Here is a 13,155-nt window from a genome sequence, read left to right on the forward strand (position 1 = left end):
GACTCAGGATTTTTAAAAATCCTACTTCCTACAGGAAAATAACTTTCATAAACATATAAACAGAATTCAACATGCATTAGAAACAGAATTGTAAAGTGACTGTCCATCTCTCAGACATGAGGAAACACGGTCTCTTGGATTTCCACAGCAGGTACCCATGTCATTACCTATCACAGACAATCTCCCAGCTGGAGAATCGGGAGTTCTGACTAATCAGAGTCGGATCGTCTTGCCTTGCTGCCCCGAGCAGCTGGTCTGTGCACACGTCACACTCGTTCCTGCCTGTGGCAAAATTCCAGTAGGGCAAAGCGAAGGACTCGTTGCCAGTAAGGCGCTAAAAGCAAAGGGCATGACCAGACATTCAATTCATGTCATCAGAAACAACAAGAAAATGCAGGAAGCAAAGACTTATACGGGTCTTGCCCAAATACATAGCAAAATTAAAAGAAACTTTCAACCAACCTGGAGATCCCTTTCCAGCCATAACAAGTGGTACCGGTGCCAGGTAACAAAGGCAGGTCCTTGGTGTGAGAAATCTATAGCCTTGTATGGGCGCCCTGGTCCTAAAACAATTGGGAAACATGTTAGAAGTCACAGAAGAGAATTTTTTAATGTGAACCTTACCTGGGATGGGCTGGAGAGGTCTCTGATGTTTTAGTCAAGAACAACTGGATTTTTTTAATTAATTAATTTTTACTGAAGCAATAGCTGATTCATAATGTTTCAGGGAAAGCAAAGTGATTCAGTTTTCTGAACGCATGTGTGTGTGTGTGTGTGTGTGTGCGCGCGCGCGTGCATGTGTGCACACACATGCACACGTTCAGTTGTATTCAACTCTTTGGGACCCCATGGACTGCAGCCCCCCAGGCTCCTTTGTCCATGGGATTCTCCAGGCAAGCAGACTGGAGTGGGTTACCATTTCCTTCTCCAGGGGATCTTCCTGACTCAGGGAATACATCTACGTCTCTTACACTGGCAGATTCTTTACCACTGCACCACCTGGGAAGCACATATATATATATATATATTTCTTCTTTCTCATTGTGGTTTATTACAAGATATTGAATATAGTTCCCTGGGCTATACAATAGGGTCTTATTGTTTATCTATTAATATTTTATATACCGCAGTGTGTGTCTGTTAATTCCAAATTCCTAATTTATCTCCCCATCCACCTTTCCTCTTTGGCAACCATAAGGGAAAACAGCTGTTTTTGTCGTTTATTCCTCTGAAAACAACAACCACAACAAAACAATCTCAGAGGCAAATAGCACTTTCAGGATAAATTCTCCTTCATCTCTCAAAAGTCTGATGGTCAGCAGAGATCCAGAGAAACTCAGGTCATCTTGAGAGCGCCTGTTAATTTATAACAGTGTTATAAATTATATTATATTATTATTTATATTATAAAGTTAATTTAATTTTTAAGCAGTGCTTCAGGAAGATAAAATAGGAGTATCCCAAAGAACAGATCATTAAGATCTAAATGAAATATATTTTAAAAGACTTTTTCTAACCCATTCCTTACAAATGCCTGCATTTATAGGGAGCGATTAATGTAGAACAAAGCAACTTCAACTACACTTAGTCTGAGTTCAGCATTTGGAACCAAAAGGAACTTTCACGGGTTTTGCCTCAGCCATCAATCAGTTACAACTATTAGCTGACAAGCATGGTTGCCGAGACCAGAAGAGAGGAAAAATACATTCCAACCAATTTGGCTGGCCTCTGGAACTGCCAATTTTAGTGAAAAGCTTTGGGCGATTTAATGACCTCCTTACTGCCTTTCCAATCCTTCTTCTCCGTCTCATAACAGCTTTTGATGGTTATGTAGAAACTTGAGCTAACTTTAGTTCTTTTTCTAAGTCCCCATAATAACTTCAGAGAGATGAACAGACATGAATATAAATTTAATTCCTAGATGCGACCAGAAACTATAGTTTTCTTTTCCTCTTGAGAGACTACCCTCTCATAAAGCAAAAATTCTTCAGAGTGATGACAGGAAAACTATAAAGGTTTATAGCCAGAAGAGCCTCCGTATCTATTGATACAGAAAGACAGATGCTTACCTGTGAGGCAAGTTTTAAAAAGACCCACACTGAGGGGAAAAGCTGCTGTCGCTGCTGTTGGCTAGGCAACCCTTTGTAAATGTTTTAATGCAGAACAAAGTTTAAAGGTCTCAAAACAAAATGAAGAGGGGGAATGAGTGATAAACACAAGGGCTGTACTGTGCTCAGTCGCAGCTGACTCTTTGTGGTGCTATGGACTGTAACCTGCCAGGCTCCTCTGTCCATGGGATTCTCCAGGCAAGAATACTGGAGTGGGCTGCCATCCTCTCCCCAGGGGAGCTTCCCAACCCAGGGATGGAACCCAAGTCTCCTGCATTGCAGGCAGATTCTTTACTGCTGAGCCACCAGGGAAGCCCAAACACAAGGACAGATTCCAAACGAGAATCTTACTATTCAAAATGAGCGCTGTGTCTTCACTCACCCTAACCCCAACGAGGAGCCTCAAAAGTGAGGGTAATTGCAAATAGAGCACGATTTCAGAACACCTGAGTCTCCTGCAGCTACTGCATTAGCAGGCAGATTCTTTACCACCGAACCACCTAGGACGCCCCTAAGATACCTTAAGGTAAACGGGGAGAAGCTCACCTAATAATGTATCTCTGACGGAATAATAGTGGAGCCACACAAAGAAATCATAAATGCTGCAGTTGGCGATCTGTGGTTGGGTCCCATTGGGCCCCAGGAGTCCCAGCCAGTGTTGCGTGGTGATCACGTAGTCGGGGTGCGGAGTGTACTTTGCGAGGTCTAAGGCACCCAAGAATTGCTCCCTCTCTTGAGGGGTCAAGGAATGGACATCTTGCCGGACAACCAATGGTTTCTTCTGATCGCATTTGGGGCCGGTCCAGCCAAACCTGCAGTCTCCACAGTTATAGCCGGCGAAGTTTCCTAGTGCATTTGAGAAATTAAGGGAAAGATGGAAGAAGTAAGCTTACATAGCTTGGAAGAAATTTCTGAAGTAGAACGGAAGAGAAGGTCAGTTGCCTTTCCTTGCGCTCTGCTTGAAATGTTTGTCTCTCCAAGGGGACTGAACACCAGAGAGTTTCTAGAAATGTTCCCAGCAAAGAAACAGGACATGAAACAAATTCCATGGTGTTATGAGCTGAATTGAATCCCCACCAAATTCATATGCTGAAGTCCTAACCCCTAGCACTTGGGGGGCTATTTTTGGAGATACGGTCTTTAAAAAAAGTAAGTTAAGATGAAGGCACTGTGGTGGGGCAGGGAGGGGGTGTGTGGTTAATCCAACATGACTGGTGTCCACTTAAGAAAAGGAAATTTGGACTCAGAGAGGGGTGTCAGGACACAACAAGCCAACAAGAGATACCTCAAGACACACAGCCTGCTGACACCTTGATCTGGGATGTCAAGCCTTCAGAATTGCGAGAGAATGAGTTTCTGTGTGCCACCCAGTCTGTGGTCCTTTGTCATGGAAGCCTTGGGAGACTAAGACAAGTGCTGCCATCTGTTCCACTCATGGATCATGTCAGATGTACCTTCCTGAAGCAGAGCTGCAGCCTCAAATGTCATCACTGCTGGGTCCCTGTCCCCTGAAGCACATGCAGAAAGTTATTGATTTACGGAAGGAAGAGAATATATACCAAGCTAAAGGGGGAACCAAAATAAATAAACTGATTTCCAGGAATTTAGGTGAAATCCAACATTTAAAAAGCTGGTTTATGTTACAAAGGAGACAGAGTTAAGACAAAATCAATGGAGGCTGACAGGTCATAAAGGTGAATTAGTGGCCCTAGTGTCAGAAAGTGCAAATCACTGCAGGGTTGCCCATCTCTGCACAAACTGCTCATCCATTTTATCATCCCAGGGACCGAATACTAGTCATACCAAGCTCCAGGTCTCTTTCTGTTTAGCATCTAAAACTGAAATTATTTTAGGTTGACTTTTCCCTGTTTAGCCTTGATTATCGCATTTGGGCTTCTCTGGTGGCTCAGACAGTAAAGCATCTGCCTGCAATGCTGGAGATCACAGTTCAGTCCCTGGGTCAGGAAGATCCCCTGGAGAAGTGGGATCCTGGATCCCACTCCAGAATTCTTGCCTGGAGAATCCCCATGGACAGAGGAGCCTGGTGGGCTACAGTCCATGGGGCCACAAAGAGTCAGACATGACTAAATGACTACACCTTGACTTTGACTTTCATTGCATTTGGTATGACCAGTACCTCATTCCTTAGGTAGTGATAAGTTAGAGAGTAAACACTTAAAAATTGCTTGTGTGTTGAAACAAAAGAGGGCAATAACTTATCTCCTAGGGGTTGTGTGAAACATTTAACGTGTCAGCTGCCTTCTCCTCCTCCTCTTCCTCCCAGATCTTTTTACTTGCTCTTCCTTCTGTTTTGAACACTTTTCCCTCACAGTCTTCCTACCTTCCTCTTCACTTGGCTTGCCTATTCCTCCTTTAAACTGCACAATGGGCTCTCTACAAGGTCATCCCTGATCCCACACATCAGGGTCAGATGACCCCCAAGCTGTGCTCCCATAACATCTCCTATTTCTTTTTTCATTGAATTAATTGTGGCAATTATAACATCTACTGGCTCAGCTACAGGCAGCTGGAAGGCAATTATCCTGCTGCTTAGGCCTATGCTGGACCTTGGACGAATGAATCTTCATTTAATGAATGAAAGTAGCAAAAAGCCAAATCATCACAATGGATGCTTTAAATATCTTACAATTTTATTTGCCATTTATACATCAATAAAGTTGAAATTTAAAATTTTTAAATTAAAAAAAGGATATAAAAAGCATGTAGCAGATGGATTCAATAATTCTCAATTTTCTTCTTTCTTTCTCTCCCTGTCCTTGTGAATCAGAAGGAAAAGCAGGCCCTGCAAGTAATTTTGATAAACAGCAAGTACCAAAATAGATGTAAGTAAAACATACTATGACCATGGTAAGGAGAAGGTTAGGGACTTCCGTGGTGGAGCAGAACCCTCCTTGCAATGCAGGGGACACAGGTCCAATCCCTATTTGGGGAACTAGGATCCCACATGCTGAGGAGCAATTAAGCCTGTGTAGCATGACTAGAGAGTCCGTACTGCCACAAAGAAAGATCCCACATGACATATCAAAGAGTCACAACTAAGACCCTATGCAGCCAAATAAATAAAAATAGAGGGTTATTTGGATCTCTAAAGGAAAAGAAAATTTTCCAACAGCATGAAAACAAAATGAGCATGTGTCCTATATAAAGAAAATACAGTCTGCTGTTTCTCTATGGTTAAAAGAAATGTCCTTAAAAATATCATAAGTAGGAAGAATTTGAGGGGTAGTCCTATGCTCTTTGTAATATACAAAATATCGTACCTGTCCTTGTGTGCATGCGTGCTAAGTTACTTCAGTTGTGTCTGACTCTTTGCGACTCTATGGACCGTAGCCCACCAGGCTCCTCTGTCCATGGGATTCTTCAGGCAAGAGTACTGGAGAGGGTTGCCATGCTCTCCTCCAGGGGATCTTCCCAACCCAGGGATGGAAGCCACGTCTCTTAGGTCTCCTGCATTGGCAGGCGGGTTCTTTACCACTGGCGCCACCTGGGAAACCGCTTACCTACCCTTACTTAGCTTTATTTGCATTTTCCTGTTTCAACACCAAATGAAAAATTAAGTTTGAAATAATAGTTAAAAGGAAAAAGTTTACTAGTTTACTAGTCCTAAGACTGAAAATCAAGTTGAACAGTTTACATTAAACATTAAAATTTATGTTGATCACTCAGGTGAAGCTATTAAATATAAATTATTTAATCAATACTTATTCAACGGCTACTACAGTATCAGATGTTATGCAAGGTACTTCGGTCTTCATGGAGCTTGGAGTCTGTCTATTTTCCCTTGGGGTGCCTACTATAATTGAGTCATATCTATTTTTAAAACATCTTGATTGAAATACATCCCTCCACTTTCACAGTTTCTAATGGAACAGAGTGGACTTCCCAGGTGGTGCCAGTGGTAAAAAAAAACCTGCCTGCCAATGCAGGAGACATAAGAGATGCAGGTTCCTTCCCTGGGTTGGGAAGATCCCCTGGAGGAGGGCATGACAACCCACTCCAGTATTCTTGCCTGGAGAATCCCCATGGACAGAGGAGCCTGGAAGACTATAGTCCATGGGGTTGCAAAGAGTTGGACATGACTGAAGTGACTCAGCAGCAGCATAGGAGTAGAGTATTTTTTGAGAAGTGATTGAACAAAATGCACATGAAGAATACTAAATACCCAAACTTCCAGTTGTTTCCCCAAGGCCAGATGATCAGAGGTGAATATGCAGTTACAACTCTACAACAGGAGAGCAATTGCTTCCTTCTAAATGCTAAGAAATGGCATGCACACATTTTGAAATAATAAATTCAATACATTTCTAGATTTAAAGGAATAAAATTTGTCTTTGAATTTTGGTGTCTCATTATTAAAATTGAGTAATTCATAACCTAGGCCATAAGTTTTAAGATCTCTGCATTTTCTCTACTAATATTCTTTTTGGTTGCTAGAAACTAAATTAGCAATAACTATCTCCCTCATTCATTTACTCAACAAATAATTTATTAGTACCTATTAGCTAAAGAAAGGTCAAAATTAAACATGCCCTTCTCTGCGCACCCACATATTTATGTACATTCATACAACTGCCACACTTGATTACTGTGGACTCGACCTCTCAAAACCTGTCCTATTGGAATAAAATGTTCTTACAGGAAGCTATCATGGTAACATAGAGCAGTACTGGTACACAGTAAATTCTATACGAAGCGTTACCAGTACTAGTTTTACAAGTTACCACTGATCAAATCTCATAGTCTTTAAGTATTTGTTTTCATACCTGTCTTACTCAGCCAGCACATTTGGACATATCAAAAATCATGTTGGGGTTTTCCCCTTAGTATCTGAAGGACCTAACATAATTGGTGCTAAATAAACACTGGTTAGGTGGTTGATGAAGGAGTCATGAATAACTGAATAAAAGGCATTAAGTGCTAGAGGATATAAATATAAATCAGGCTCGGTGCCTTCATCTAGTGGTATGAGGAACATGAGTGCGATGAAATATCAACACCAGCCTAACTATGGGAAAAGTGAAAACAAGAATTAACTGAGCACCATGGATGACAGAAGATGAAATGATTCATTTTGACAGAAGATCAGAGATGGTTCACAACTGTGTTGAATAAAGCCATCTCTTCTCACAAAGCCAAAGTTGTCCCTGAAAAGCAATGCAGAAATGCTAATAAGAAAGCATTTGTGTGGATTTGAGCTCACCTATTACCTAGAAATGTATTTGACTTTTAAAAACTCCCTTTTCCAGCATGTCTCAGAGAAAACATATCCCACAGCTCTGCAGTCAGCTCCCTTTCATATTTGTGCTTCTAAACCTGGTCTAAAGAATTTGTTAAAATACTGAAGACAACTGAAAAATGCAGTAACATAAAAGCTTACCAAACAAAATGTTTATTTCTTTAATTTAGATTTCCTAGCAGTCCCTTATATTAATTTAATGAATTGAGTTTTTCCATTAATCCACCAATAGCAACAGTTTAAAAAAAAAAAAGGAGACCCTTTAGGAAGGATTGCATTATCTCACTGGGGAATGGAGAGAGAAAAAGTAAAAGGTCCCTAGATATCAGTCTATCTGTTATTTAGTATGTCCTTGAGCAAAAATGAAATTTAAAAAGACAAAGTCTTATACCTACTTAGGACTAGGATAAAAATGGAAAAAGAATGAGAACAACGAAACAATGCACGTTCCTACATGAACCACATCAGCTCAACCTCCAAAGGCTATTAGACTAAATAAGTTTAAAGACCACCGATTAGTGAATTTACAAGGAGCTCTAAATAGCCTATTCCTTTTAATTAGAGATTCTATTATATTAATAACAATACTTTACACTCACATTAGGCCTTTCATCTACAAAGCTCGAAAGGATTTTACAAGTGTGGTTTCATCATTATCCCCATTTTAGAGATTGGAAGATGGAGGCACTTAGTTGTATGACAAGAAATTCTCAGACAATTGTTCAAAAACCATTTGGTGCACATGTTTTTCAAAAGTCCAAAAACACAGCTGCAACTGGTCTTTTCTCAGGAATGCCAATTGGCAGGTAAGATTTGGAAGGTGACTCTCTGATGCCAAGATCTCCTGAAATTAAGCTCTTCTTAAAAATTAAGTTCAATAATTTTTCAGTTTGAAATTATCCCTATAGAGAATACAAAAGTTCTCTCTAGAGAATTTGAGTACATAATTTAGGTTTTTTTTTTTCCCATCAGAGTTTGTATGTATTTATTTTTATTGAGCTAAAATCCTTTACCAACTTCAAGATCATGGAGACTACGGGTGGTTCTTTTTATTTTTATTTTATTGTGCTAAGAATACTTTACATGAGATCTACCCTCTTAACACACATTTAATTGTTTAAAACATTACTGTTGACTCTAGATACAACATTGTACAGATCATATTCGTCTTGATTAACTGAAACTTTATGGCTCTGATTACTAAATCTTTATTTCCCCTCCCTCCCAGCTCCTGATAACTACCATTTTGTTCTTTGATTATATGAATTCGACTATCTCAGATGCCTCACGTACATAGGATTATCCAGTATTTGTCTTTCTGTGGCTGACTTATCTTCTTAGCACAATGTCCTCAAGGTTCATTCATGTTGCTGCATACTGCCGAATTTCCTTCTTTTCTAGGGCTGAATAGCATTAAATTGCAAATACATACAATCTGACTAGGATGCAAAGAAATTGGAACCCTTGCACACTACTGATGGAAATGCAAAATGGTGCAGCTGCTGTGGAAAATAGTATGAAGGTTCTTCAAAAAATTAAAAATAAAACTACCATACAAACCAGCAATCCAATTTCTGAGTATTTATCCAAAAGAACGTTAATCAGGATCTCACAAAGATACTGAGATTCCCATGTTCATTTCAGCATTATCCCCAATGACCAAGATGAAGAAACAATCTCATTGTCCATTAACAGATGAATGGTGTGTTTATATTTCCACGGAATTAACAAAGTTCCGAGGTCATCAACAGCCTTGTTGCTATCTACATTTCATTAATAAATTTGGGGTGACACTAGAAGAATCTACTTGCCAAAGAATTTTGAGGTTATGGCGGGGGCGGGGGTACTTTGGGCACTGAAGATCAGGTTTAACTTCTGAAGACTGCCTCCTACATCATGAAGAAATTAGCCTAAGAAAGCAAGCAATTCACTCTTTAGTGAGAATAAATTGAAAAACATGTGTCTTGCTTTGGGGCATATGACACATCACAGTGATTATTGGATATACTAAATACCTGTCCAGTCCAATCACTAAGGACTTAATCTGGTGTCCTGAGGCTCAAAGAAAAAGACCATCTAACCAACATAAGTGGAGTCAATCCAAAGCTGAGATGGAAAGAGCTATGGTCCTGAATGAGTCCAGACAGATTAAATCCCAGAGGAGGGAGACAAGGGGTTCTAAGAGGCAGTCCTGGCCTTGACAATGGCTGGAGATGGAGACCATACACCCTGCTTCCTTTGATTGGTCTACAGATATGTGATGTCCTTCTGAACTTACAGGTCAGGCCCTGTTTCTGGCCCACTTCCTTCTTAGGTATGTTTACCACTGTGCCACCTGGGAAACTCAGATGGCACAGTGGTAAAGAATCCACCTGGCAATGCAGGAGACACAGGAAACACGGGTTCAATACCTGGGTCAAGAAGATCCCCTGAAGTAGGACAACCCACTCCAGTATTCTTGCCTGGAAAATTCCATGGACAGAGTAGCCTGGTGGCTCCTACAGTCCATGGGGGTAGCAAACAGTTGGACACAAATGAGTAATTGAGCACACACATCCTCCTGAGAACATTTTGAAAGTAGGTCACTGTGACCCGAAGTTATTGCCACTTCTAGTGGGAATATTTATAAGTACTCTCTCAGGACAGGGAGACTGCAACTATCTCTTCTATTCTGCCACCCCTGATTCCTTCCATTTCACTTAAAAAAATAAAAAAAAAAAAAAACTTCCTAGTCAGGTCAGAAAGATAGAGTAGATGGTGATATGCGTGTATTTGCTCAGTTGCTCAGTTCTGTCCGACCCTTCGGGACCCCATGGTCTGTAGCCTACCAGGTTCCTCTGTTTATGGTTTTTCCAGGCAAGAATACGGGAGTGGGTTGCCATTTCCTTCTCCAGGGGATCTTCCTGACCCAGGGATTGAACCTGCGCCTCCTGCATTGTCAGGTGGATTCTTCACCACTGCACCACCTGGGAAGCCCAGGTATGGGTAGCCACAAGGAGAGTTAACAGTTATACCTGAGTTCCTAATGTCTTCTGCTTCCAGGATTCCATAAAATGGAGATTCCCAAAGTTTCTAACTTGTGGCACTCTATCATTGACTGACCTGGAAATAAGCTTTCCAGAAGAATTTTTGAGTCACCAACAAAGAAGTCACTGTGTAGTGTGGTTTCCAGTCCCACAAGTAATATGAAACCTGCTGCATCTCATTAGATTAAAAAACCATGAGAATCTATGAGATGTCTACAGAAGCAAGTGGTCAATTAGATTAGAAAAAAATGAATAGTATACATTCAACATGTTATTACAAACATTTTGTCACAATTAATACCCCCAAGACAAAACTAACAAATCCTTTGAATTATATAATTAACAATATGACTACAAAATAATGGTTATAAAGCCAGAGTTTTTCCTTTTCCACTATGGTTACTTATACAATATTGACTATAGTTCCCTGTGCTATACAAAGGGCCTTGTTTATCCATTCTATATAAAATAGCTTCAGAATTTTCAGTTAGAAAAGAAACCTGATCTCATTCTTACATCAACATCACAGCCCTTTGTACATTCTCTTAGTTTACCTTTTTAATGTCCTTACATAGCTCATTATCTATATTCTCCTATGTTCTAGCATCATATAAGAACATCAATAAACACATGATTAAAAAGGAAAACCTCTTAGGCAGCTGGACACTGTAAAACAGTTTCCAAGGGCTTAGCTAAAGTTGCTGCTTATGTTTTTGTGTGTGGGCTTCACATGCCCTGCCAGCCTTTGAGTGTTTATCACTGCTGTGCATGTTTGCTGAACACTGGAGAGGAGCCCCGCTAAAGAGGATTTGAGAAGGCTCAGAAGAGCGGAAGAAGTAAGAAGAGCACAGAGATTTCAAAAAAAAAAAAAAAAAACAGGTAATAAGAGAGACCAAGGTCTGAAAGAGGGATACTGTGTAAATTCTGAAATGCTCACATCACACCCAGAGAGGAGTGAAAAAAGCCACTGTTATCTAAAAACTACCCTCCGTTCTTCAGCTCTGTCTTTCCATCTCTCCAAGGATGGCAAAGTTACAAGCCAGTCATAACCTTCACGAGCAAGATATATCCTGCTTGAGACCTGTTCAGATCGTTAGCAATGCTGAGACTCGAACTACAGAACACCTACCCCCCGACGTCTGTCTAACCGATGCCAAGAATCACCCACCCTCCCTCTTCAACAAGTGCAAACCCATCCCAGAAGGAGAGGGCACCAAATCCATCTTGAAAGGACTTGCTCTGAGTTTCAAAGCTGACTCTAGGACTCTTTAGCTTCCCTCGCCAACAGACAAGCCCATGGTGTGCTGGCACGCGTTCATAGAATCAAGCGTGGCCCACGGAATATTTCTTTAGTTCTCATAACTAGATCTACTAACGGGTGTGCAGAATATACCCAGACATCAGCCTTACTCAATGCCAATGGACCGACTTGGTTTGCCTTTCAAAACCTAGGCTGAGCATCTCTGCCTTGGAAGGGGTTCCTCCATCAGCGGGCCAGCCCCACCCAGCTGGGCGCATGCGCACATCCGCCTGCCGCCCTCACCTGTGCACCTGCAGGTCCGGTCGAAGAACTTCCGGGGCCATCGCTCTCGGTCGTCCAGGTTGCGCAGGACGTAAGGACCGCTCCAGGGCCTGGTGTCGGTCTGCACCTCCGCACACTGGCCCCGGCCCTCCCGGGAGCCGCAGACGTTGGCGGGGTCGGCGCCCAGCGGTGGGCAGCACTCCTTGGCCCGCAGGCTGCCCACCGTCATGCAGACCCGGGGGAACTGCGCCCGGGCCCCCGGCGGGAGCGCACAGCCCAGGCAGCCGAGCAGAAGCCCCCACCCAAGGGGGCTCATGGCTTTAGAACCGGAAGAACTCTCTCTCTCTCGTCTTTCACTCCTTGCTTCTCTCCAGCTTTCTCCTGGTCTTCCACTCTTGGGCTCTTGAGCATTCACCCGCTTTTTGCCTTGGGGGAAATTTACGTTTTAGGGAGTATTTCTTGGATCTGCCTTCTATTCCTCTCCTCTTGAAAAAAAGACCCACAAAAATTACAGAACCCACATATGTGTGCTCATGTGTACATGCACACACACAGACGACTTTATGTGATGCAAACCGCTAAAACAAATTTCATTCCATCAGAAGCGCCTCTAACAGCCAGATTTAATGAGGGGAGCCCTTCTCACCGCCTTCCCTGGTTAAAACAGGCTTTGTCTAATTGACTTAATTGACGGAGCGCTCCAGTCTTGCTACTTATTATACTGGTATTTCTGAACCCCCTCCTTCCCTCCTTAGCCCATGACTTTAATTGCCTTGAACTCAGTTCAAAAGCCAAATGCCGTGTTGCCTTTATTCTGTCTGGCTTGCCAAATCACGGGGCCTGGTGGGGTTTGTGTAAGGGCTGGGAGAAGCCGTCATTAGCGGGATTAGTATTAGACAAATCCCCATCGTTAGCACATGACCCAGAGTGCACAATGAAGTAGATAAAATGTCTGGCTTTGTTTCAAGAAGGCAAAACCATCTTCATTATCTGGGCTCATGTGCTCTGGCCAAGCCTGTGACCTCAGACTTCCCAGGGAGTCAATAGATGCAGTGAGCTTGTCGTCAAAAGCCCTTCAGAGATCAACCCCACTGCTAACAGCCGTTCACTCCTGACTGCTCCCTGACGTGCTTCCAAAGACCACTACAGGCTGTCACACAACTTCACAAATAAAGAAACACTTATTGAGGGCTGACGTACAAGGAATTGCTTTGTTCCACAACTCACAATGAGGATCCTCTT

General features: G+C 42.0%; 1 protein-coding gene across 1 annotated transcript in view; it reads right to left on the reverse strand.

The window, feature by feature from the left end:
- Positions 1–12,229, reverse strand: part of DCT (dopachrome tautomerase) — a 32,146-nt gene extending 19,917 nt beyond the window's left edge. The window contains exons 1-4 of the mRNA XM_061133389.1: positions 11,935–12,229; positions 2,655–2,954; positions 463–563; positions 168–334 (exon numbers count right to left, since the gene is read on the reverse strand). Of these exons, the coding sequence (XP_060989372.1) occupies positions 168–334; positions 463–563; positions 2,655–2,954; positions 11,935–12,229 (863 nt within the window). The remainder of the gene's footprint in view (positions 1–167; positions 335–462; positions 564–2,654; positions 2,955–11,934) is intronic.
- Between the last annotated feature and the right edge of the window lie 926 nt (positions 12,230–13,155).

Source organism: Dama dama, chromosome 30 (genome assembly GCF_033118175.1).
Source record: "Dama dama isolate Ldn47 chromosome 30, ASM3311817v1, whole genome shotgun sequence".
Classification (NCBI taxonomy): Eukaryota; Metazoa; Chordata; class Mammalia; order Artiodactyla; family Cervidae; genus Dama; species Dama dama.